The following is a 26,731-nucleotide window of genomic DNA, read 5'->3' as shown; positions in this document are numbered from 1 at the left end:
TGAGCCAGCTCAGGTTGTGCTAATTACCACAGCCCTGGTAGGCCCGGTGAGAGCACCAGGAGTTAACTAACACTCAATTAACCCCTGGTTGCTCATGATGATTTCCCCTGTTCACAGCAGCCTCAGAAATTCAACAAGGAAACAGTGGCAGGCAGGAGGCAGATGAGCCTCTTGTGCAGCTGGGGAGGTGACAGCTTTCCTGTGGGGTTTGGAAGCCACAAAGCCAAGGGATCCCAGGCCACACAACTGAGCTCTTCAGCTGCTTTTCCCTGGTGGTTTGGGGGACCCTGGAGCCCCTCTTTGAGTCAGGAGTGTCGGATCCCAGCTGCCTCTCCATCCCTGGAAGAGCCCAGCCAGATGGATGCAGGGAGCATCCAGCCCTGGTGCAAGGGAACAGAGCAGGTGGGATGGGGAAACCAGGAGGGGTCTAGGTGGTCAGGAGGGTCCTTCACCAGGAGCACAGACCCCATCCCATGGGAGCCTTTGACCATGGTGATTCTCATGCCAGTCACTCTGCAGGCTCCCAAGGCACCTTGGCTGCGGGGCTCAGGTGTGTAGGGTTGGAGCCATCCCAACCCCTTGCACCCCACAGGCTGTGCAGAGGGGCTGGGGCAGCTCCAGCTCCTGAAGATGCCTGAGCTGCTGCCCAGAATGTGCCCTGCAGTTGCTATGGTGACATTGCCATTTCTTACCTCACTGGGGGGAAAAAAAAGCCTCCAAACATTTAATTCTGCAGCCCACCTGGGAGCCTTTTAAAGTCCCCATTCGGTGTTTGACATGTAATAATTTTTCTGCTTTTAAGATTATCCTAAAATGCTCATTCTCTTTCTCTCTCTCGAACTCTCAGCAGTGGAGCCTCAGAAAGAAATCAGCATAAAAAAATACCAATACAAGTTTCAAATGCCAATTTGTCACCATCACTGGGAACAGGCAGTGACAGGCACCAGGGAAGGAGACACAGCAGAGTGAGTCAGGGCTGACAGCGCCGGCACGCTCCAGCCACCGCTGACCGGCTCCCGTGGGAGATGCCAGGTGGAGAGCCAGCCCACGGATGAGAGGGGAGAGGAGGTGATGGCTGCAAGGGAGGAATCTGGGGGGGAGAGCTGGTCCTGGTTGGTAGCAAGGAGGGCTTTGATCTGCTGCCCCACATACACAGCGGTGCCCCTGCTCAAGGCAGTCATCAATGCAAAAAAGGAGAAGATAAAACCACCCTTAAGAAAGCAAATGAAGATTTGGCTCAATTCCCCAGGTCTGCCTCGTGCTCCCAGCTGACCTGGGATCCCCCTGGATTTCCCGGATGGTGCGGGGGAGCAGAGCCCGGCCCTGCCAGGCTCCCAACCTTGATGTGCAAGTAAATATAGTCAAAACTGTCAGGCACCGGGTGCCGCCGTGCCAGGAGCGCTGGGTACCACCAGCGGGACCCCATCATATGGCTCTTCATGCTTGGCTATCCACACACCTTCCCAAGCAGATGGTCTGCTCCTCAGCACTGGGATCCAGCAAGCCTGTGGAGCAATTTAATCTCCAGAAATAATTTAATATGGCTTCCTCCAGAGTATGGTGGTTTGGGGTTTTTTTCCCTGACCAGCCATAGAATAATTTAATCCTGCCTTCTGTGTGAAGGTCTATTTTGAGCTTGCCACCTGCAAAGTGTTTTAATCCCACAACTCACAAAGTAATTCAATCCTCTCCCTTGGTGAGTAATTTAATCCTCTAATTCCAGGGTAATTTAATCCCCTCCCTGGGGAATAATGGAATAATTTGATCCTCCATTTCCAGAGTAATATGATCCTCTACCTGAGAAGCTCAAAACTTAAAACCAGCCACCTGCCTACCTGCAGGCACTGCCATCCCTGCAAAATGCTCTGTGCCAGGTGGGGATCTGGGTGTTCTTCCAGTAAATCCATCCCCACACTGGCCAGGGTAATCCATGCAGGTCCAGAATGGGCAAAACCATTCAGCACTGCCTGACCCTGGGCCCTTGAGCCTGGATGTGTGTGATTGCTTCATTTTAATTCCTCCTCAACCAATTAGTCCATTTTCTGATGAATTAGTTTTAATCTAGGTTGGTGCCATGGTTGTTAAAGCAGGGCAGCCTTTGCCCCTGTTCTGAGGGGCTGCTGGCATGAGGGAGGGCTGCTGTGGGCTTGTGGTGGTCTAAGTGCTCAGTTCTACATATATATCTTATAATATGATATATATATTATATATATATATATATATATAGGATTGTTTTCCCATTTTTTTTCACTGGAAGGGTAAATGGGAAAACAATCCATATATATAAAAAGTGTACCCTCACACAGCATTATCTCCACCAGGACTGGCCTTTGAAATGTCTTAACCCCAGGTGCCATTCAGTCAGGACACCTTGCACCTTACACTGAGGGTCTGTGAGCAAGATCCCAGCCTCCAACTCTCCCTGAGGAGCTGGGACCATGGCAGGGCCCTGGAACCCCCCTGCCCTGCCACAGCATCCTGGGCACTTCATGTCCTCTGTCCACACTGTCCCCACACAAGGTCAGGGGCCCTAGGGCATGTCACATGCCACCTCCAGTATAGAATTCCACCTTGAAAGCAGTGGAGACTCCCTATGGAGTGGCAGGAGAGAGAGATTCACTGCAGGAGCCTGGCTGGTTTACACCTCTTCTCCCTCATTTCTGCTTAGCAAAGGCTCAATAGGACAAAGAGTTTCCTCAGCCAAGATGTAAAAAAGAGAAATCCCAATAATGATAGTGTCTGTTTCCATGCAGAGGAGGATCTGTGGAGTATGCAGAACAGAAGTGGAGTATGCAGAACAGAAATATTTCCCTGTCCCTCTGAAGACTGCAGCAGCTTGTACTCAGGAGAGGGATTAGAAAGGAAATAACACCCTGAGAAGCACTTGTGGGAGAGGAGAAAGAGGGAGCAGGGCAGGAGGAGAGACCTGCAGAGGGGGAGCCACGTTGGCCCCAGGTTTGGGATGCCAAGGCACAGGTGGGAATGGTGCTGAAGCACAGGGAGGAAGGGAAGGTTCCCCCCCATGGCACAGGGGGATGGGGCTGGAGCCCATCCCCTCCCTGGGAAGTCCCCAAGGCAGGCAGCCCCACCCAGACTCTGTGGGGCCCTTTTGCACAGGGTGGTCTATCCTGCATCACCTGCCACATCCCCAGGGAAAAGTGATGAGGCTGAGACTCTGATTATTCTTTTTGCTTAATCCTACTGCCAAGTTAGCACTTGAAACTTGGAAGCCAAAGGAGAGGCAAGGGGCTTGGAGGACCAGAGCCAGCTTCCATCACTCCCTGCCTACTGCTCCCATCTGTAAAGTGTTGAAATTATCCTCCAGTTCCCCCCCCCTTGCTGTGACCCTCTGGGACCACCCCATCACCCACCACAGCTCTCTGCAACCTCCCTCTGGGGCTGCACTGGGCTCAGAGGTGCCAGTGATAATTGTCTTTCCTAGGGACAGAGAATTCAAACAAAAATCCTTGCCTGGGCTGAAGAGAAATCACTGCTCGTCTTACTGCATGCTTTATATGCCCTGGTCCTGCCTGGGACTGCTAAAATTCTGCTTTTAAAAGCCTGCTTTGTACAAAAGTCTGTCCTGGATATGTCATCTTGCATTCTAACGTGATATATTAGACAAATAATTCTTTATGTGCAAAGCGTTCCTAAGTACCTGCAGGCCAGAGGGAAGAGAGAGAGGGGCTTGAATATCTTTAAAAATCCCATTCTAAATGTTTCCATTTCAAAGTCTCTTCTGCAAATTCTGTTCCATGCCATGTCTCATGCCTAAAAGTCAGCTCTGGCAGTGCCTTCTGTGTCATGCTGGTGCCACATGGCAATGCTCTGTGGGGCAATGGTGGGCTTGTGCAGGCTGTGCTGTGTCTCCCAGATGTTGAAGCCTTCTGTTGGAGTGGGGGAAAAGAGCAGGAGAGAATTCCTCCCTTAACTCCTTGAGATAAGAGCCGCTCTCTTAAACCAGGCTTGGTGTTCACTCCCCTCTCTTCCCCTCTAATGAGTTGGGTTTTGTTCTCCCCCATCACGTCTGGATGCACATTGTGGGTAATTGATGGACAGGACCTGACCCTGAAAGCTATCAACGAAGCCACTGTGAAATCACACGTCCAAATATGTTTATCTTCCCAGCCTTTTGGGCCTGAGCTCTCTTGGACACAGATTTCTATACTTCAAGGAGGAGAACAAATTTCCTTCAAAATGTCAGCATAGAAATGAAAGATAAAAGGGAAGACACAAGGGCTGCTTAAACTTTGCATTCACGGCAAAGCAGAGTGGTGTGGCTCAGAGGGAAGGAGCTGGAGCTCAGCCAAGGGCAGGTCATTTGGGGGTTTGGCAGTGCCTCAGGGGTCTGGATGCTGCCCTGTGGTAGGTGCACTTCCAGTGGTGACTTCCAGCCAGCACTGGTGTGCAAACTGCCTGCTCTTCTCCACCTCTTTTCCCCAGGCTCCATCCCAGCAGGTTAGAGTCTGGGTGTCTTCTCCTGCTGTGAGCTGAATTCCTCGTGTTCAGCACAGGTGGGTCCCTGGGGTCAGCACTGGGGGAGGTCTCCCTTCACACCTGGTGTTCCTCTGGCATGTGAGGAAGCAGCCCTGGATGCCCTGAGCCTCTTTGCTCTGCCAGATTAAGGCTGTCCTGTGCTGCAGCCACTGGGAGTGGCAGGCAGTGGCCCCACGGTGGTGGGCTCCTGTCAGTGCAGGTACACCCTGCCTGCCCTCAGTGTGGCTTCTGAGTGCTCTGTGAGTGATTCTCGATTCCAGGAATCACTCTCCACACAAGCACCTCTCAGCAGGAGTTCCATGCTCCCCCTCACTCCCTCCCTGAGCTGTGGCATGGGAGGAAAGCGGCCGAGCTGCAGCCAGGGAGCTGGGAGGACTTCCCTGACCAGTGAGGAGGATGGAGGCCATTCCTGCCCTCTGGGCACAGTCGTTGTCTCCCGGCCAGACCCTGGTGGGGCTGCCCACGACCACCAGGGAGGCATTTCAGGGAGAGCACGAGCCCTCCCCCGTGTCAGCCGTGGCACTCCCTGCGTGCTGCTGACTGACAGCCAGGACGTGTGGCCGCACATCTTGTTTTCAGCAGTCTGGGTGTTTGTGTTGGCAGAGCCTGGCTCACGCTCATGACAGGAGCTGCCTCTCACTGTCAGCAGCAGCTCTGCTGTCGCTGAGCCTTTGCACACCCACCTCTTCCCCGGAGCTGCAGGCGGCTCCAGCAGCCTCTGCTCCTGGCACTCTCGCATTGCTGCCTGCAGCCACGGTGCTGCCAGGCACCCGCTCCCTGCCCTCCTGCAAGCTCAGGTTTTGCCCTTCTTTTGATGTAGTCCCGTTGCTCACCATACCCCACCCATCATCCCTCTCCCACTGTCCTGGGGAGCTCCTCATGCACCAGGATCAAGGCTTAGTCTGCTTCCAGCCTCACTCCTGAGGTTTTCTGCTTTAAATACCGGCAGCGGGTGAAGCGAGGAGCCCTTATGGATTTACTGTGGAGCTCCTTGAGGATGGTGTAGTTTGTGCTAAGCAAGAGCTGGGAGTATAGGCTGAGAGTGGTCCCTCTGGGCTCTCATCTCTCTGTCTCTAGCCCTCTTTTCTTGAGGAACTCTGGGATGAGGATGAGCTACCCAAGCAGGTCCATGGTGGCATGCAGGTGGCAGCAGAGTCAGGGCCTGGCTCAGAGCAATGCTGCCCACCCAGCCCATCAGCTGCAGTCTGTCAGTCCTGCTCACACTCCCAGAAACTCCAGGAGCGCTGAGGCTGTACCAACTGTGGCTGCAACCCCTGGGATGGGGCTGCCTGCCCAGGCTCCTGCTCCTCTGGGCTGCATTTAGTTCATCCAGTGTGGGATGCAGGTGCTGGATGTGAGCTGCACCTACTGAGCTGCAGCCACTGTCTCACCCCGTGTGAAGGGTGCAGATCCCCAGCCCTGCCGTGACTCCTGGCTATGCAGCCCCGCATCCATCCCTTGTAGTGGCCTGTCCTCCTGTTGCACTGTCACCAGGAGATGCCACCGTGGGGCCAGCGAGCCCTCAGCCTGCCAGCAGGACTCTGCCCACTGCTGCCATGCAGGGACCTGACAGCAGGACGGGCTGAGAGCCTCGTGCCTCTGCCTTCGGATGACAGATTCTGCTGTGCCCCAGCAAAGCTTCCAGGCCCTTCCTGGAGTGGAAGGAGCTCTTGCCTGGTACTGCCAGGGAAGGGAGGTGAGGGGAAAGAGGAGGGCGAGCTGGAGCACGGGTGCATCTGGGGACACGACAGCAGGGCTGCGGGGAGGGGAGCGCATGGAAGCGGAGCTTGGACTCAGGGGTGTGTGTGTGTGCACAAAGGTCAAGTGGTCATTGCCTGACAACATGTCCATATTGCAAAATCACCTCTGAGCACCTCAAAAGCACCCTGCCCACCCCGGGGACAGCAAATTATACTCAGACATCTGTAGATGCTTCATGACTCAAATGAGAGCTTGGTTGCCAACCTACTCCTCTCCTTCTTCCCTGCTAGCACTAAAATAACCCAAAGAGGGTTTTGCAGCCCTGAATCCAGCTCCTGGCCCATTTGCAGCCTGCCAGCAGAGTATTAGGTTGGGGCACTTGGTCTACAAAGGTCAGGGCTGCAGGAGGAAGCTTTGAGCCTCCTCTGAGACCTTTCAGTAGCCCCAGAGCACCCTTTGGTTCTGTCATCAGAAATCCGTCCAAAAGGCACCTTTTTGATGGAGAAAAATGAAATAGAAATAGGTTTCTAGAAGTCTGGAAGTGAGGACAAGCTACATTTCATCCCACCCTCCCTGGAGCTCTGGAAGCCTCTTGTGCTGCCAGAGCTGCTCTTGCACAGGTAGCCCCTCTTGGGAGGCATGTACCCTCCTCTAGCAAATGCATTTACCACAGTGTGAAGCACAAACTTGTCTTCTCTGTGTGTGACTCCAGGCTGTATTGTAGATTAAAAGATTTGTCTTTCTCCTTTATCCAGCAGGTGGGTCTCTGGTGGCTGTTTCAATACCATTCCTGCATGGGCTCTGGGATGTCTGTGCTGAGGTTCTCAGTAAACTCAATTACACCATGGTAATAGCATGGTATTGACTCAAGAGCCTCAGCAACACAGGACTCTTGCCGTTTATTAGTTGTTTAATTATATGGCACATCAGGCCAAAATAATGTCATTAGCTAATTAGCCCGTGTTGGGGGTATTTGTAATTTTTCTTAAATGAATGTTAGCATCACAGCATAGCACAGTGAAAGGTGCCAGCTGCTAGCCCAAGAGTCAGGGCTCCTTTTGTGCATAGAGCAGGTTGAGGCTGATGCCAGCCTAGATGCTCCTTCATGTGTCCCATGGGCACAGGTCCCCTGCCACCTCTGGGGACAAATGTCCCTCTTCAAGGGTTTGGTGAGGTGCTTACAGCAGCACCTTCTCACAGCGTGACTGGGACTCAGCACCCTGCAAAGAGCTCACTGTGGCCATGGCTGGGCCTAGCTCACATCCAGGGCTTATTCAGTAGCAGCATTTTTGGGATTTGGGGAGTACCACAGTGGCATTGAAAGGCACAGCTCTCCAGGACTGTCACACAGCTCAGCCCAGACACTGCCCATGTGCTGCCAGAGCCACTGTGAGTCCCTGCCCCCGTGTTTGACACCAGCCATGCACGGCTGAGCACACCGAGGAGGGAAGCCAGTGGCAGGGCTGCAGTCAGAACCCACCAGAGGGGGTGACAGCAGCACAGCCCTAGGGCTGGACCTTAGTGTGGCACCCTGGTGCTCCTCCCTCTGCCTGTTTGGCCCAGGAATTCACCCAGTTACTCAGCAATGCCTCGTTTTCCTCTCCCTGGGGGGGCTGGGAAGGCAGAGCCCCTGTGTCATGTGCAGGAGATGCTGCCAGGGCTGCAGTGCCTGCCAGCACACACCCTGTCCCCATTCCTGTGTGCAGACTCCAGTATGGACTTCTTGCATTCCCAGACTCCAGTGTGAAAGCTTTTGGACTGGGACTGGAATTGATCAGTCTGCCACAGGATCTGCTCCTGGTGTCACTCAGCAACATCCCAGTGGCTCACCCAGAGGATGCAGGCTGCTGGCATGGAGATGAGGTGTGTTAATCCTGTGGGATAAATCCTGTGGGATCAGGAGTTCTACAAGACAGTCCTGGCTGTCTCCCTGTGGTTTCTGTGGCTTTTCAGAGGAGGAGGCAGCATTGCCACATGGGAGCACTCTGGGCAGGATGCTGCAGGATGTCCATCAGGGATATTGTTATAATTAGCACTTCTTGGCTGCTCTATGCCGCCAGCACCACAGGTTTTCAGTGTGATGACTCCTGACTTAATGTTAGTCCTTCAGCTGCTTTGGGCCTGCAATTCCCAGTCGTCTTGCCCACACAAAATTCTTACCATTATTTAACCCAAACAGGTCAGCTCTGTGCTTTACAAAATACATTTGCTGATCCTGAAGATTTCTAAATGTCTTTCAGTGTGGCTGGGTCTGCTCCAAACTCTGAAAAATTGCAGGCCCCTGCAGATGCATCCATGTCCTTAAGGACAAGTTCTGCCAACTGGAGAACCTCCCTGGGGAGCCCACACACTTCTGAGAGGTTCAAGAGTCCATAGCAAATAAATCCAAAATTAACCATGCAGGCCTCCCCCAAGCCCTCAAAGGCACAAGTTCATATGAATAAAATAAATTTGGAGTTAACAGACCACCCTGAATTTGAAATGTGACATTTCTAAAATGGGGAGGGGGAACAGAAGACTTGTCCAATAGTTAGAAACTTTCCCTTTTTCATACCTTCTTATCTCCCTAGTGCCTTAGCTGCTTCATGGGAGACTCTCTCAAATAAATAATTATATTTCAGAGTAGAGAATTCTTTGGTGGACAGATTTTATTTTTTTTTTTTTAAGACACATTAGGGGGAAACAAAACTGGGCTTGTAAGGAGGATGAGTTACATCCTTCTGTTGGCCGTGGCTGGTGTGGTTCCACAGCACTGCTGTGAGATAATCACCCATTCTCCCATGCTCCGCCGCTCACCTTAATAACTCTCCCAGGATTTGATGTAATGGTTTACATAACCTTTCTGAAGCATCCTGAATTCTGATGCCTCCAGCACTTAAATGTGACATTGAGTCAACTCTGAGGTACTTTACAGCTGGGTGATGCTGCTTGGGGCTACGGCAGACGATGAATGGAAAAGTTTCACTTACCAAGATGAACTTTTTACCAGCTGAGCTCTGTGGCTGGGAGAAATCTCAGGGTCTCAAATCCTGAGCTGGGTTTGTCTCCCTGTCCTGCCTGTGGATCTGTGCAGCACCAAGGTTGATCCAGGGCAGCAGCTATGGACTTGAATCCCTGTTACTTGTCTGCATGTGGCCTCTCTGTAGGTACCTGCCTTGGAGCCCACTGGCTGGATGACATTTATAGTCAGCAGGGAGAAAAAAGGCATGTCCAGGCAAAATTCATCTGACCTTTCTCAGGCAGCCACCTTAGAACGAGATTAATCCTGCCCCTGGGAGGCCTTTTCTCTCCATTAGCCATACAGCAGTTCATCCAGCTTGTCCATGGATGCAGGCTGTGTACAGGCAGATATATCCCCCGGGATCCCTGCCGGGCTGTAGGATTTGTGCATGGCCAGGGAAGATGCTTTGCTCCTTCCTGGGGCAGAGTGCAGGTGTAGGAGATGGGCAGCCCTGCTTCCCCCCAGCACCCTGCCCAGCTGGGGCCCTGGCACGTGGCATTCACCAGCCCTACCAAAGGCACAGGCTCAGAGGGCAGGGATAAAGCTGGGCATGTTCTGATATCTGGGGCTCATTCTGCTGCCTTCAAAATCCCGCAGTAATTGCTGGTGTTGACTGTATATGTAAATGTGTATCTATAATAGTCTCTCTCATGTATGTGTGTGTATATATACGCAGGCACACGTAGATGTGTGTGTATCTAACATATGTGCTCCCAGCCCACACAGCAGATGGGGCTCTGAGCGCCGCTGGAGCCTGTGCCTCCCTCCGCCCCGGCGCACAGGGCACCCACGGAGCGGGCGGGGTGACACCCTGCCTGTGCCAGCCTCGCCACCCTGCCCGACCTGCCACTGCCCCCCCGATCCTTCCCGCTGGGATTGGCACCCTGCACAGCATGGATGTGTCACCGCTGTCCCCCCAAAGCGTGTGAGGGGGCTGGCACCCTCCTGTGCTCCCAGGCTCTCAGGGTTTGGTCTGTGCTGGGAGGAGCCCTGCCCAGCTCCCAGTGCAGGTGGGTGCAGTGGGATGTAGCAGGCTCCTGGTGCTGCACTGTGGCTCCTTCATTAGTTCATGTGTCTTAATCAACCAGCTTGGCCCTCTGCCAGCAGGGAGCAACCCTGGCTGGCTTGTGGGGGAAGCACCTTGGGAATGGGAAGGAGGCTGTGGAAAGCACAGCTGTGCCCCAGGCACACACAGGAACCTATCCCAAAGCCCTTGGGGTTTGTGCTACTCCAGATTCTGGGCCAAAATCTCTCAGGAAAGGGGCTTTTGGCTGTACCTGTCACCCTGGGGTGAGATGTGGCTGCAGGGTGTCCCCAGGCCAGCATCCAGCAGGACACAGTGCTCTGCAGGGAGAGCAGGTTCTCCAGGGTGCTGTCCAACCCTCCAATCCCACAGCAGATCGAGGTGCTGCCTGACCCTTTTCCCCATCTCTGGAGAGGTCACCATGTCTCCCAACTCTTCCTTTTTGCCAATGTGAGTATGTTCATCACACACCGAGCACAACCCCAGTACTTTGATGCAGGTCCTGCTACCATGGCTGGTCACAGTGAAGCACCATGATTTAATTTTGTAGTTTCCAGCCCTGGCATATTCACAGGATCAAAGAATATTCAGAATTAGTCCAGAGGAGCAGAGCTGAGGGAAGAAGGGTCTGCAGGAGTGCAGGGATGGGGAGGCAGAGCACACCCAGCTGAGGGTGGCCTCTGTACTGGCTGTGACCTGAGCATGTCCTGCCAAAGCACAGGAAGCAGAGCAGGCAAGGGAGGAGTGGGCAGGTGTAAGAAAATTCAGGTGTGCAGCTGGGAAAGAGTCTTTCCATAAGAGAGCCATTGGTGTCACTGATGTTGGTGGTGTCACTGATGGAAAAATTCAATCACTTCCAATGAGGGAAAAATAATTGTCTTTCGAGGTACAGTAGGTTGTTGTCATTTTCCTATGACACACTCCATCAACTTTCAATTTCTAGTACAAAAGCCCTTCGTTCTTGCTCGGGTCTCTCTAATCCATTGCAGTGAGCACTCATGGCAGGCATGGCATGGGCTGGGGGACTTGTCTGGGAACTGAGAGGCCCAAATTGCACCAAGCTGAGGAGAACACCCAGACCCTGCTGGGCACAGAGGGTGCCAGGTGGGGGAAGCCAGCTTGGGTCAACAGTCAGTGAAACATCTCATCCCCTGGAGCCCCAGCTTTTGTAAAACAAGGAAAGAATATGGTGAGGGGCTCACATAGCTTGGGTAGAGGGGTTTGGGGTGACCTCTGGCACTGGGATCCCAGGCAGGTTTGGCACAGGGAGGCTCAAACCCTCTGGGGCTGGAGGATGCAGGTCCAGCACCATCCCCCCTCTGGTATCCACGGTGGCAGAGGAGAGGAAGGGGACAGTGGCCAGCAGTGATTTGGAGCAGAGGTGTGTGCACAGGAAAGCCAGAGCTCAGCACTTCCCTGCCACTGGGTGAAATGAGAGGTGATTAGCAAAAGCTCCCAGCATCCCAGCCACAGAGCCTTCTCCTCTAGCACTGGAAGAGGAAATATGTATTTAAAACCACTGCTCTAACAGAGAGGGGTAATGATGTGTTTCAAGGCAGAGCTGGTATCATTCATAAAGCCCGTGCTGCTTAATTATATCTGCCCCATTTAGGAGAAAAATGATTTCCCAGTGAGTTTCTGGTTTGTTTTCCCTCTGTCCCGCTGCATCTCACCATGGCTCCAGCTGTTTGTCAGGCTCTTTGGGATCTCTGTCTCCAGCCACAGCTTGAGGCTGGCTGCCTGCCCCAGGAACTGAGGACTGTCACTGTTAGCAAGTGCCAGTCACCCAGAGGGGCCTCAGAGCTCAGGATGGGCAGAACTGAGGTGATGCCAATCCTACACTGACCCTGGGTGGGGTAGCAGGGGTAGGTCCCTTGTTCTTATGGGACAGTAGTCAACACTGGCTGGCCCACAGTCACAGGGTCACAAAATATGCTGAGTTGAGAGGGACCCACAAGGATCACTGAGTCCAGCTCCTGGCTCTGCACAGGACCATCCCCAAGAGTCACACCAGATGCCCGAGGGCATTGTCCAAACCCTTCCTGAGCTCTGTCAGGCTTGGAGCTGTGACCACTGCCCCGGGGAGCCCGTACCAGTGACCAGCCACCCTCTGGCTGAAGAACATTTCCCTGATATCCAACCCGAACCCCTGCTGCTGGGCACACAGCCCTGCTGTCCTTGCTGGGGACTCTCTGGGGACCCCAGAATTGGCCTGGCAGGCTCTGGCACACTGCTGCCTGCAGGTGCCTGTGCCTGGCACTGGTTCCTCTGCCCACCGGCCCCACCAGCCAGGGCTCCTCCTGCCAGAGGAACTTTTCAGGCTGCTTTTAAGCAGCCTTAGCCTGTGGTGCTTTCCTTTTGCCTGTCAGCTCTAGCCTGACATTATTTGGGTAGAAGCAGAGGGGTGGGAGTGTAGAGAGGCAAAATGGTGGCTTTTTTTTTTATTTCTTGCATTCATAAGACATTTCAAGTGACACACGGAGACAATAACGTATCACTCAGCTCGAGTACAGCTTGAATGGTTTAAAAATACACTTCTGAACTTTCCACCCCTATTCACACACAGGCACCATCCCTTTGGGGTCTGCACTTTGGCAAGAACAAGCAAGGAGTTAAGCAGCTCGGCAAGACGAGCTATTTATGGATGTTGCAAGCTCCCTGCTCTGCTCCCATTCCCCATTCAATCCTCTAATTATGTGCAGTTGTTTCATGCTGTGTCTCACCGCGCGCTCTCTGGGGGAAACCGCTGGGGCTTTGCCAGTTGATGAGGAGGGGGTGGGAAGGGGGAAGACTCTGCCACACGTGCCGAGGCAGCCTGGGAAAACAAGGGATGCTGTGAGGTCGTTTGGCTGTGGGCTGTGGGGATACCAGGGCACAGCCCTGGGACCTTCTGGATGAGGAAGCAGTGCTTGTAAGAGCAGCAGCCCCAGTAGGGGAGTTACTTGTGGGAAGGAGGATGTAGCAACAGAAGGTGTGTGGAGAGATTTCCCCCATCCCTGGGGTCAGTCCCCTGTGTCCCTGAGCCCTCCCTGTGTAATGGAGCCCAGAAGCTGCAAGACAAACATGAGAGAGCAGGAGGGACCACAGGGCTTGCCAGCCACTGCTGCCCTCCAGACAATTCCTCTACAGCACTGCCAGCTTGGAGAAGAGAGTGACTGCTGCCAGGACTCTTGTTCCTCTGGCAAGCCCTCCCAGCTGCAGACTTGCTCCAGGGTAACGTGAGAGCTGCCCGTGAAAACTGCCCCTTCCACCTCCCTAAACCCCTGCCAAGATGCTGCTCCAGCATCATAAGAATTTTAGTTAATCCACTAATAGTCTTTGAATAAGTCGACCAAACAAGAAAAGAGACGAGAATAATCTCCGGTGCCTGGAGCTGCGTGGCTGTTTCATTAAAGCAGCTCTGTGACATCCTCAGTGCAGCAGCTGCACCCATCTCTCCCCGTGTTTCACACTCCCAGGACACCCTCAGCAGCTGTTCTGGCCCTTAGGAATGGTGACAAAGTGGTCTGGGGAAGACCAGCCACAGCCAGCACCCTGTGTCCCCTCCACACTGCAGGGAGAATGGGCACTGGGAGGACTGGAAGGGATGGGCACCCCCTGCTGATCCAGAGGCTGACAGAGCCAGGGGGATCTGTGCAGATCCTGGTGGGCACAGGAAGGTTGGCATCTGCAGCCAGTGCTGTCAGACTGGGAAGAGCTGGAAGCTCTTGCTGGTGTTACACTGGTGGCAGATAAATTGCTCTTGGGAGCTGGAGATGCCCAGATTCAGTTTTTTGTGTGGGTCTACCAGGCACGCAGGGCTGTTACCTTCCCTGTGTTTCTACTCATGTCTCTCCTTCTCACTCCAGTCCTCTGCCTTGCACTTCCCTTCTGGCTCATCCTGGGCAGTTCCAGTGATCCTGGGTCTCCTGGGTCCTACTTGCCATGCAAGTGTGGCCCAGCTCTGCCCAGGAATGGCAGAGAGAGCAGAAATGTCTTCTTCTCCCTTTACCCTCCCCAAGCTGGACCCATACCTTGCACCCCTGGGAATGGTGCTGAGACCCCGAAGATTTTACAAACACATCCATGTGGGTGAATTACCTGACCTGTGCCTCTGCTGTCATTTGAGCCCTTCCAGCCATCCTCCGTGCCCCCAGCCTGCTCCCGAGCCCATCAGCAGGGAAGGGAGGCTGTGGCCAAGCCCCTGTGTGGTCCCAGCAGGCAGCACACACAGTCCACATCCACCTCCATCTGCCATGGCATCCAGAGGCACAGGCAGCCCCTGCACCACTCACCTGGGCTCGGGGAGCCAGCCTGTGTTCTCCATCTGCTCCATCTGTGGGGAGTGGGGCTGTGCCACCAGTGCCCCTCCAGCAGCTCAGTTCAGCTCTGGACAGCCTTGGGTGAAGGCAGGGTCCTGGCAGTCCCTGCCCATGGAGGTTTAGGTGCTGAAAGGGCCCCTATGTACAGACCCAGTGCAGTTTGGGGTTCAGCCCCCCCAAGAACAAAGGGTCCCTTCCCCTGGAAGCCCAGTGTGGTGGGTGCTGATGGGGCGCTGGGGACCATTGCCATGGGGCCCTTGCTGTGGAGTGGGGAATGCTGCCAGGAGCCAGAGGCTCCCTCTCCTTCCCTGCTCTGCTCTGCATGGGTTTGCTGTATTTCACCTGATTAGTGGATTTGAAATACAGCCTCTGGCTTTGAGACCCAAAATAGATGTTGGGTTGTCTTTACTGCGCTGAAGGCTCCTTAGTATGTAAATCCCTCCCCAGCACGGTCGGTGCGGCACGGTGCTTCCGAAGGGATGGCACCTCCGGGATCCCGGCGTTCCTGGGCATCCCCACCCCAGCTCCTGCTCAGCAGTGTCCTGCTGGGCAGGGCTTCCCCAGGCCCTGCTTGCAAGCCGTGGTGCAGTGGTGTGCTGGCACAGCCCCCGTGACAGGCACGTGTTAGGGATGGTGCTTTGCACCCCTCCTCCACTCTGCCTTCTCCTGCATGGGACCCGGCAGGTTTCCAGGGAAGCACTGGGGCCAGCGGGCAGTGACATTTGTTTTGTCACTTATGCTGTCGTCACCAAGAAACCCTAAAAAATAGCTGCCTCCAGGGGAGCTGGGCCCAGTGACATTCGCTTCATCTCACAGCAGCTCACGCAGCCGGCAGCGTTGCCAGGAACCGTGTGCTCTGTGCCGGGACAAACGAGCTCCGTGCTGCCATCGCTGTCCCCCCGCTGGGGTCCTGCTGGGCACTGCCAGGACCTTCCCAGGGATCAGGGACACCCCATGCTACCACAGCCCCCAGGAGCTTTGGGCTCTGCGGAGAGCAGAGTGTGTTCATTTGGTGACATTAATTGCTCGATACTTTTGCAGTGTTCCCTACCTTGTAGAGATTGAGTCAAAACCAACGCCTGAGGAACTGCCTCTATTAAACTGATGTTCATTAGAGTTGACTTGGTGCTACCTCATTAGGCTGCTGTAATTGAAGGAGTTAATTGATTATCAATAGTTTGAGTTCCCTCTCCTCATGCCCACAAGGCCCTACTGGGTGTTCTTTGGGGGCCAGCATTCATCATGAGGCTGGGACGTGCCTGAGTGCTGGCAGTCACAGCTCGGGCCGTTCCGTGCGTCCCCGTCTCCGTGCTGTGCCCGTCGTGATGCCGGCACTGCCGGCAGCGTTTTCCGCGTGGGTCCTTTTGCGTTCAGCTTATTCATCCAGATTTGGCACTCGCTCGAAACTGTCTAAAATACTTCTGATGGCTCCCCTTTCCGTGGCTGTTCTTTAATGCATATGTATTCTATTTGGAGAGGCTGCGTGTGGGGGTTTGGTGACTCTCTCCTGGGTGTGAAAGCAAAAGCAGAGCCTCCGAAGCAGCTGCTCCCTGAGCAGCTCCGTCCTGCAGTGCAGGGATGGGGGGCACAGCCTGGGGGTCCTGGCTGCCTGGCGGGGGCTGCGTGGCCACGCTCGCACGCTGCTCCTCCTGAGCTTGGACTGACTCCCTCGCACAGACACGTGCTGCTGACTCAGTCACACCTCTGCTGTTTTTAGAGGCGGCCTTCTAACACCCTGCCTCGTTCAGCAGAAACCAGGGAGATGCTGTGCTTCCCCCAGCCAGCCTGAAAACACATCCCCTGCGCTCAGGAGCCACTCTTGGGCTGCTCATCCTGGCCCTTGGCTGCTGGAAATGGGACAGGCGTGGGTTTTGGAGTGAGAAAGGTCTGTGCTCAGCTCTCCTGCCATAGACATCTCTGCCTCCTGCCCTGTCCTGCCCTCAGAGTTCACCCTCATGTAGCCCTCCTGCTGGGAGCAGTGCCCAGAGCATCCTCAGGTTCCCCTGGGAGCTGATGGTCCATTGCTGCACCCAGAAGACCATGGGTGACATGGAAGTGGTGATGCTGCAGCAGACAAGCTGGGAATGGAAAAAAGGATAGCTGCATCCTGACACCTCCACGAGGGCACAAGCAGGGCTCAGAAAGCCAGAGGACAGGGCTGCCACAGACCATCTATCTGCTGCCAGATTTTTTTTTTTTTTTAGCTAAATTTAGGCCTGCCCCAGCGCAGGATCTGTGCGGCATCACAGGTGACAGCACAGACAGCGAGGTGGGAGGTAGACAAGCCAGGAGGAAACTGTTGCTCCCCAACTTCGTTAGCTTTAACTAACGAGCTGTTTATAGGAGTGACATGACACCTGCTTTCCTCTTTATAAATTCAATAATTTATGAAAGGTATTAAAGGCAAACCAGCCTCCCGGATAAAGCCTGTGATGCGTGTACGCTGGGTATTAGCCAGACGGGACAATGAGCTGCACTTGAGTAACACACGAAGATATTTACCCTCTCCCTCTATAAATTATTAAGGAGCTTTTTTGCACGTAATTACATGAGCTTTTATGTTTCTCACTCCCTGCTTTTAATCCTTTTTGGAATGGTGCCAGTCACTTATAAGAGGAGCTGAGCAAACAGCAAGTGCTGTGGCTGGGTTTGGGTTTGGGGTCACTGCAGATGATGGAGATGCAGGAAGGGCCATGGCTGTGAGCCCGTCCCCCTGGGCACGTGGCACACCCTGCAAGGAGGGACACAAACAGTGCCACCCCTGTGGGGCTGGGATGGGGTTTGGTCCCAGCATGAGGTGCTTCTCCTCCACGTGGCTTCGGGGAGGTGGCTGTGGGAAAGTGCAGAGCAGGCTCCAGTGTTTTAAACACCCTCCAACTGTGCATGCAAATCAATTACATGCAGATGTAATTGGGCATGCAAATGTCACTGGGAGGCTGTTTACATGTGCAGTGTACATCAGGGGAGCACGTATGTGTGCAAAGGAACACTGAGGATATCAGTAATAATTGCACCCTGAGAGTGTCCTGGTGCTGGGTCTGCTACTGCTGCTTCTCCAGCTTGGCCTTAAGGGAGCAGAGCTCCCTCCTTACCGTGCCACATGCCAGACCCCCCTTCCCTGGCTGACATGTTTGCTCCATGGCCTGTGCCCAGCAGGGCAGCCCAGCTCCCCCCTGCTCCCCAGGGAGCTGCTCCCCATGCAGCCCCAGCTGAGCCCTGCCCATTTCGGCCTGCCACACCAGGCGGGGGCCAAACTTCTTCTGAACATTAAAATAAGGAGCCCATTTCATCCCCCTCAGGCACCCTGACCCCCTTCTCTTAGTTGCCAAGTATTTGTGAGTCAGCCCCAGCAGAATGGTGCCCACATCACCTCCCCATCCTCCGTGCCCAGCACAGCCTTTGCTTTTTCAGTGTGGGCAATTGACAGGACTCCTGTCCTCCATACTCACAGCTCTCTCCAAGCCCTCTCTCCTTTATGCCAAATTCTTTAATCATTGCTCTTTGTCCTGTCGTGCAGCTCCTATTCTTACACCAAGCTGTTAAAAAGCTGTCACTGTCATAAATTCCTTGTCCCAGAAATTATCTTTCATCTCCTGAACGTGGGCAACAATAGGCACTGAGGTGCTTGATATTATTAATACCTTCTATATATGTGTCAATGGGCTTAAGAACTTAATGGAGCCTTTTGCCTCAGCCCTTCATGCCACGTGTTTGGGCTGCTTGACAGAGCAGTCAAGTTATCAGTGCTTGACTCAGGCTGACATCAGGACATGTGGCCTCTCTCCATTCCAGAACATGGCATAGGAAGGCCTAATTTCAACACCCAGAATTCCAATGGGTCAGGGTGATGACAGTGCCCTGGCAGAGATGTGGATGAGCTGAGCTGGGGCATACCCTGTGTATCAGCAGCTTACCCAATCTTCAGTAGCACTTGCTGAGGGGGGGCTACAGAAAGACTTTTTTCTCCTCTTTATCTGTGTTCTCCAGAGCTTCATGGAGGTCATGTCATGATTTGAGATGTGCAGGGCATGAGCACAGCATCTCCTACCTCTCACCTCACTTTCAGTTGGACAGAGAGCTGGAGATGGGTCCAGCCACGCACCTGCAGCCTCCAGCAAGTGAGGCTGTAGTGGGGACAGTGGAGGGATCCCCACCACGGCCTCCCAGCCCCAGCCCATGTCCAGGAGGACGTTCTGTGGCTCCTGCCACTGCTGTCCCAAGTGAATGGCTGGTGGTCAAAGAATTTTTGGGTCATTCTGCTCCAAATCAATAAGCTGACCAGAGGAGGGAGCAGTACAAGGCAGTACAGAGAGAAAGCATTATGATAATACTTGATAAGGATCCTCAGTTTCACTGAGGAGCAGCCATACAATGTGGAATTTGGATTCCCTCCAGCTGATAATGAGAAGCCACTGGACTGACTCAGCCTGCTGTGAGGAGGCATCAGCACACATCCAGATGGCCGTGGGGACGGGGGAGCAGGAATATCCTGCCTTGCCTCTTCATCCCACTCCCCCCACACACCCTGAAATGTCACCACCTCCAAGGGAGAACGTGATCTGGGAGCATGTTTCTCCCTGACTGCATCTGCAGGGGCCTGGTGGAACAGCCATCCTCAGGAACAGGGGTTCCTCAGGAACAGGGGTTCCTCAGGAATAGGGGTTCTTCAGGAACAGGAGTTCCTCAGGAAAAAGGGCTCCTCAGGAATGAGGGTTCCTCAGGAATGAGGGTTCCTCAGGAACAGGGGTTCCTCAGGAACAGGTCCTGCTGCCAGCAGTGCTGAGGAGGGCAGGAGAGGTCTGTGTCCATGTGATGTGCAAGACACACCCAAGAATCAGGGTGACCTTTCCTCCCTGGCCCGAGCAGCCAGGAGTTTATGGTGCCTTCTCCAGGAACTGTTAGGACTGGGCAGGATGGAGGAGCTGGTTGCTGGTGGAGCCCAGGGCCATGTGAGGACCCTCCTCTCCGGATGTGCAGGGGCAGAGCAGGGACAGCCCCTCCCCCATTCCTGCTGCCGGCAGGAGGAGGCAGGAGGGGCAGACAGCCGATCTGGCGTTCCCAGAGCCAGCACTGGCAGTACTTCAAGGTGTGGTACATCTTATCTCTGCCTGGCATTTGCATGTATTTTCTCAGCTCAGCTTGTTACGACAAAAGTGTGAAAATCTGAAAGAAAAGGAATGATAATAATAATGGGAGTAATTAAAATCCACCTCCCTCCTGCCAGCTCGGCCCTCTCTAGACCTCTTGCAGCATTCCTGGACACGTGCACTGAAACCAAAGGAGAGAGCAGGTCCCGAGTGCCTCCCCTGAGGGACAGGTCTGTTCCCACTGCCCAGGCCCCTCAGCTGTGTGCAGGTGCTGCCTCTCCAGGAGGGAGCTGAGAGCAGGGATAAACTCCTGCCTCATGCCAGCAGAAGGGAACCATCTGCCACCGCCCGTTATCATCCCAGGATGGCAGTGGCAAAGAGCTGGAGCATCTGTCTGAGGGACAAGCCCCTGCAGATGGACACCCAAATGTTCTTGCCATTCCCTGCAGGTTTTAAAGAGGAACATGTTCAACGAGGCTGTGTGAGCTGAGCTGCTCTGCAGCATCCGTGGGCTGCACACAGGTCGTGGCACCTGGAGGGCTGGGGCACTGTGGGTCACCCTGTGCTGCAAAAGAGGAGGCTGACCCAGTTGGGGGGCTGACCCAAACCAGCTGAAGTTGGTCTCTACAACATGGGGGAGGCCAGTAAAGGTGATGGGAGAGGGAAGAAAGGCATGTTAGCTGCAAAGCTGTTGGCTGCACATAGCTATGGGCTGTTACTGGGGACAGGAGGGGATGGTTCTTCCACTGAGGCTTGGCTGTGGGCTTGTGGCTGTCCCCAGCACGCTGTCACCCATGCTACAACACCTCAGGGACATTAACAGGAAGCTCAGCAGTCAGGACAGGCCCATAAATGCAGAAACATCAGTGCCTTTGGGGCTCCCAAGCAGGGGCCAATGCAGTTCCTCCAGCAGAGACCAGCAGGGTTCACTGCTGCCAGGATCTGCCTTTGCTCAAAGTGTCCTTGAGGTGACTGGGGTGAGGAAGTGTTGCCCATGAGGTGGGCTGAGGGTTAAAGAGAGAAAAACCCAATTGGCAATGCTGCTTTTTGGGCAGCTTGGTTGCACTGGCTGCTTCTACACTCTGGTACTGTGGGCAAGGGCCTCGGGGCTCCAGCTGAGAGAGCAGCTCTTAGGTGATGGCTTTTCCTCCCTGCACTCTCCATCCTTCCCATCACCTCTCCTCACTGCTGGCCAAAATGCACAGTGTAGCTGTCAGAGCAAACCAGGGCTGTGCCCTGCTGCAGTTCCTGGGGCACCCATGCTGCCCTCACCTCTCCTGCTGCCCCTGGTCCCTTCACCCAGGTCCAAAATCATGGAGCCATAGAATGGTTTGCATTGAAAGAGGTCTCAAAAATCCTCTAGTTCCAAACTCCTGCCATGAGCAGGGACACCTTCCACTTAGGCCAGGCTGCTCAGGGCCCCATCCAAGCTGGCTTTGGACGCTTCCAGGGAAGGGAATCACACGCTGAGGGTACACAAAAGGCAGGGCTTGCACGGGGCTGTTCTGTAGCAGAGGTGTGCACGGATGCCCTCTCAGCCCAAAAGCTCATCCGTGCTCCTGCACACGCAGTGCCCGTCCTGTGCCGCTCGGCTCGCTCCCAGGGCGGGGATGGCCGTGGGAGCCGAGGTGGGAAAGACGGTCTTGGAAGGCCCCCTGCTTCCAGGCAGTGCATAGCATCGCTCGCACACGCCACCAGTGCTGCGTGCATGGCGTACTTGCCGTGTCTTTGTGGAAGGGCTGAGGTGAAATTTCCCCCTCACACACCAACAATTCCAGGAATTATTCCCGAGCGTTACTGCTGAATACGCGGTGCCCTGCACTTTAGCTGGGCTTTAACGGGGCGGGAGGAACGGAAGCATTAGAAACGGCATTCAGAGCTCTTAGCCTGTCTTTTGTCCTCTGTTTGTTTTTTCCTGGCCGCATTCAGATTGCCGGTTTTGTCTGTGTTTGTGAAGCGCTATTAACATCGACGGCATTGCTGCCATAGCCGTAACAATAAGAGGCATCGATCCGCTCGGAGTGAAGGTCTGAGGAGCCCTGAGAGCGGCCAGGCTGAGTTTCCTTGGTGGCAGGAGGAGAGCTTGGGCACGAACACACGCGTTGTCCCCCCGCGCTGTTTCTTGCCACGAGGATGCTGTGCCCGAGCCCACGCAGGGACACACCTGACGGGTGCCCACCCTGCCAGCCGAGCCGGGGGCTGTGCCTGTGGGAGCCGAGCGGTGGGCAGGAGCGGGAACACGGAGCTGCTGTGATTCAGCTGGCGAGTTCACCGTGCCCACCCTTTGTTTATTCCTGCTCTGCTCAGAAGCTCGCCTGTGCCAAGCGGGAGGATAACGGGGATAACGTTACCCATAACGGGGCTCCAGGGAGGCAGCAGCCTCTGCCTGAGTGCCAGGAGCTCGAGTTTCCCGGGGCTTGCTCGTAGCCCACTGCAGGGACATGAGCTTTGGATGGCCTCTCCTGTGGTCCATGGCAGGCTGGGGGAGGCCATCGCACAGGAGAGGCCTGGGGCCAGCTCGAAAGCTCTCACTTGCTCAAAGAGCCATTCAAGGGAAGGCTCACGGGACCCAATTAAGAGACTCGTGGCCCCAGCCCGTGCTACCGCAGAGCGCCCTGGTGCCCCTGCCTTGGGTCCGCCTTGGCCGGCAGCCAGGGACAGCTGGATGGAAGCAGGACAGAGCAGCAAGCACCCCAGGAGAGCCCAGCCCAGAGGAAGCAGGAAGGGAAAGTGTACATTACAAGCAAAGTTTGTGTCCATTACTGCTGGAGAAACCAGCCTCGGCTGCGAGAGCCAGCGCTGGGCAAATCTAACACTGCTGGATAACGAGTATCCATTATGGAAGGGGGGAGAGGTGGGCAGTGCTCGGGAAGTCGTGCACTCAGTCCTGAATGAAAGGCCGTCGGCTCAGCATGCGCCGGACCCTCCGAGGGGGCTTTGGGATCACCAGGTCCCAGACCTGTCCTCGGAGGCGTCCCCTCAGCGCTTGCAGCCCCTTCCCTCTTACGTGCTGAGGAGTGGGGACAGTGTAAAGAGGAGCACAGCGCAGTGCTGAGGTAGCTGCTGTAGGACGGACCCTCCGGAATCCTCAGGGTAGCCCGGCTCCGTCTCCCGGCGGACGCGGGGAGGGCTGGGCACCGACGCGACGGTGACGGGCAGAGCTCCGTTGGTCCGTCCTCTGCGGGCAGCGAGGCTGCACCGGCGGCGGCGGGGCGGGGGCTGCGAGGGCCCCCATCCATCGAGCGGCCCCGGTTGGCGGGGGAGCCATCCCCGCTCCCCCCGCCCCGCAGCCCCGGGGACCCGCACCCCCCGCACGGAGCGGGGGCGGCGGCGGGAGGAGGGACCGGCCGCGGCCGCCGCTGCCGTGCTCGCCGCTCCGCGCACCGCCCCGCACCCGCCGGCGGCTCCTCCCGGAGGGGAGGCGGGGGCCGGCGGCACCCGGCCCGGCCCCGCCGCGGCAGACCCGGCCGGCGGAGCGGGCGTGCGGAGCCCGGGCTGAGCCAGCCGCCCGCCCGCCCGCGGGGGCGATGCCGCCGCCCCGAAGCGCCGCCGGCCGCCCGGGCGCGGAGGGCAGGGAGCCGCCGGCCGCGCGGCCCTAGGGCGGCCCCGGCGGGGCCCCGTGCCCAGCCCGGCCCTCCCTCCCCCGGGCGCGGGACTGGGGGGCGGCCCGGCCCCGGGAGCGCCGCCGCCGCCGCTCCGTGTGCTGTCGCTGCGGAGAGGGGGAGCTGCGCTACTGCAGGTGGAGGTTTGGCGGGGGGGCCGGGGGAGATGCCATTTCTGACCGAAGGAGATCGCCGGCGAGGATGAGATGCGGGTAAGCGGGACCGGGGACCGGAGCGGGGCACGGGGCTAGCGGGACCGGCGGGGTGGGGGGCTGCGTGGCCCTGGGACGGCGCCGCCGCGCTGCCCCGGGGCCGGACCCGCGCCGGTGCGGAGGGCGCGGGGCTGAACTTGGTGCGTGCCCCGGGGCTGCGGGGGAGCCGTGTGCTCCGGGAGCTGCCGCCCTCCAGCCCCGCCGGTGCAGATGCTGCCGCCTCCTCGCCCCGCTCTGCCCGGGCGCTCCTCTTTGCCCGTCTCCTCCCCGCACCGTTCCCGCAGCCTCGGCGCAGCCCCTGCGGGAGCTACGAACCAGGCGGGGTCGGGGTTCGGAGCCGGGGTCCCAGCGGGCGGGCTGGGGCTCGGCGGGACTGAGGCTGTATCCTGATGGGGAGTATCCTCCTCCTCTCCCGGTAGTTCCCGGGTGAATTGGCCGGCCTGGAGCAGGTGCCTTGTTCAGGTAGGGAACCGATAGTCTGGACAGCGCTACCCTCCGGGACTGGCAGGGGAGCAGGGATCAGCCTCAAGCTGGCTGTGCCCATCTCCTGCCCAGCAAGGGTTAACTCGAGAGGAGGAATTGTTCCTCTGCCCATCCCCAAAGCAGAGGCATTAAGGGTTAAAGACGGGCAGGGAGAGCTCTCCAGCCCTGAGATTGGAGGCAGGAGTCATGGGGAAGGGGTATTTTTCAGGGCAGGGGTTCACCTCTCTGTCACCATGCCCCCAGCCTGGAGAGAGGTGAGTCGGGGACGTGGGGAGCTAATGCCGAGGGGGGTGATTCCTCATGGTCCGGGAGGGCTCGGGGGGCTCTGAAGGGTCCCCCTGCCTAGGCTCAGCTCCACACCCCGGAGCCAGGAGCCAGCCCAGAGAACTGGAGATGCTGGGCCAGGGTCAGGCTGCGGGTGCGGGCTCTGCCCTCGGTTTGTGTCTGGCAGAAAAAAGAAGCGGTTAATGTTAAAGGAGCTCCACAGGGCAGTGGGGATTGCGGGGATGCCCAGGAGCCTGCTTGGCAGAAGGGCTTTGGGAGCCCTCCCGGGCGGTGCCGGTGCTTGTTGCTCTCCGTTACTGTGTGTAGGTTATTGGATTTTTCACCTTGCGCCTTGGATGTATAAATAGCTCGATCCAGGTGCTGGAGATGCCACCTCCGAGAAGGGATGGGAGCGTTGGTGCCGCGGAGGGGATTTGCGCGAGGAGGGAGGGAGGGAGGGAGGGACAGCAGGCGAGCGTGGGCACGGGTGGGATCGGGTCTGCTCGGGCTGGTTGGCGTCGCCGAAGCTCTGCTGCCTCTCCCTGCCTGTCCCTGCCCCAGCTGCCGCCCCAGCAATCGCCATCCGCGCTCCTTCCCAGAAAACGCCTCTCCAGCAAGCGACTGTGGCCGCTGGCCGGCAGCAGGGGATCGGTGAGACAGCCCTGCTGCTCTCCGGGGTCCCGACTCGCGGGGGGAAGTTCAGGCGTTCCGGGAAGAGCCCCACTCTATGGATGTCCCTCCATCTCCCCTTCCTCTGCACCACCTCCCAGAGCCCGGCTGTGGCTCTGCAATGATACCCCTTCCACAGCCCCATCCCAGCCCTCCTGCCAGCCTTAACCCTCTCCTCACGGCTCTGCACCTTGCAGCAGCCCTGACCTGACCTTCATGCATGCTGGAGACGGCACTGGAGCAGCAGTGTGGCCGTGCCTCCAGCCATCTCCTCCAGCATGGGGGCTGCACGGACCTACAGGACTGCCCAGCCCATCCCCACCCAAAGGCAGCTATCCCAGCCCCTATCCCAGCCCATCCCCACCCAAAGGCACTATCCCAGCCCATCCCCACCCAAAGGCACTATCCCAGCCCATCCCCACCCACAGGCAGTTATCCCAGCCCATCCCCACCCAAAGGCAGCTATCCCACCCCCTATCCCAGCCCATCCCCACCCAAAGGCAGCTATCCCACCCCCTATCCCAGCCTATCCCTCTCTCACAGCAGCCCATCCCCACCCCATGACAGTTGCTCCAGCCCATTTGCACCTTACAGCTGCTATCCCAGCCTGTCCCCACCCCACCCCACTTACCCCAGCCTTTACTCACCCTAACACCAGCTATCCCTGCCAGCATCACTGCCCAAACCTTTCTTCCCCCTGCTTCGTCCCTGTCTGTTCCCCTGGCTCCAAGAACACGCTGTGTCCCTGCCCTGCACCTCTTGCAGGTCAGGTGGCTGGAGCAGCCGTGCCTGTCCCAGGTGCCAGGGGCAGGCCCAGCTCCTCTCCCAGCAGCATGGGCTGGGGCAGAGTGGGAGGATTGTCTGGGTTGGCTGTGCCTGCTCACCTGCTGCTCCTGGCTCCCTCCTGGATCCCCTTGGCACAGCTACTGGATGCCATGGAGGAGAGGGGGGCCTCTGGAGCTCTCATGATGAGCAAGACCAAGAGGGAGATAAGGCCCTGGGCTAAAGCCTCCACGTCTTCCCACAGAGAGTTTTCCCCATAGCAGCTGCCTGCTCCAGGGCTCAGGCAGCCCCAGCTCTCTCTGGGTCCCGTGGGACAGGCAGGAGGTGACTGGAGGAGACAGCGGAGCTGCTTTTACAGCTCCTGGGGAAACATCGGTTTTCCAGGCCTTCTTGTGGATGGATTAATTACTCAACAAATGGCTGTACCACTGTAACACCGTACTGTGCTGCAGTTACTCTACACCTGTAATGTAATTACTGTGTGATACCTCTAATTACCACTGTTTCCTGGAAGGTTAACAGCATCACTGAAGGACTTCTGTTTCCTTTAGTGTCCTGCTTCACATAGCCACAGTAGCACTGCTGAAATTAGTGCTGCTCCATGTAAGTGACAAGTATAAAATCCTCTAACTTGAGGCTTTAATTCAGGGGTTGATAAATCACTTTATAATAACACCACAATTATAGTGTAATTACAGTTGTTGAATTCTAAAACACAACACAACCTGTTGGGGCTCAGTGAGGTACATTGGATGACCACTGGGTGCTGCTGTTTGGTGGGACCCTGTCCTTGGAGGCAGAGTTGGCAGTGGGCACATCTCTGTGAACATTTGGGTGGAAAACACCCCAGTGTTCCCAGCTTGGCCAGGGTGGGTGTTTGGTCTCTCCAACACACCCAGTGCACTGAGTCAGCAGCTGTCCTTTGTTCTCTGCTGAGCCTCGAGAGGGTTCAAGCAGAAATGGCTTTTGGTGGGAAAAGAGCCAGAAGAGCTTTTCAGGTAGCAGGGAAGGCTGGGATGAGAGAGAAAAGAGCTCCAAATGCTTAACTCAAATCAAACAACCCAAGAATAACAGAGGGAGAAAGAAAGGGAAGGCCATGACCTCAAT

General features: G+C 56.3%; 1 protein-coding gene across 3 annotated transcripts in view; it reads left to right on the top strand.

The window, feature by feature from the left end:
- Positions 1-26,731, top strand: part of LINGO1 (leucine rich repeat and Ig domain containing 1) — a 58,188-nt gene that overhangs the window by 18,837 nt on the left and 12,620 nt on the right. The window contains exon 1 of one of the 3 annotated variants that reach the window (XM_050978572.1): positions 23,278-23,425. The exons of 1 other annotated variant lie outside the window; for it this stretch is intronic. In XM_050978572.1, coding sequence (XP_050834529.1) covers positions 23,420-23,425 — 6 coding nt within the window. In that variant the 5' untranslated portion in view covers positions 23,278-23,419. Of the gene's footprint in view, positions 1-23,277; positions 23,426-24,055; positions 24,163-26,731 lie in introns of those variants that run through there. One more of the 3 variants, XM_009098228.4, reaches the window with a different exon arrangement.

This window comes from Serinus canaria, chromosome 10 (genome assembly GCF_022539315.1).
Source record: "Serinus canaria isolate serCan28SL12 chromosome 10, serCan2020, whole genome shotgun sequence".
Classification (NCBI taxonomy): Eukaryota; Metazoa; Chordata; class Aves; order Passeriformes; family Fringillidae; genus Serinus; species Serinus canaria.
The sequence above is the reverse complement of the archived record's forward strand: the minus strand, read 5'-3'. Positions and strand labels throughout refer to the sequence as shown.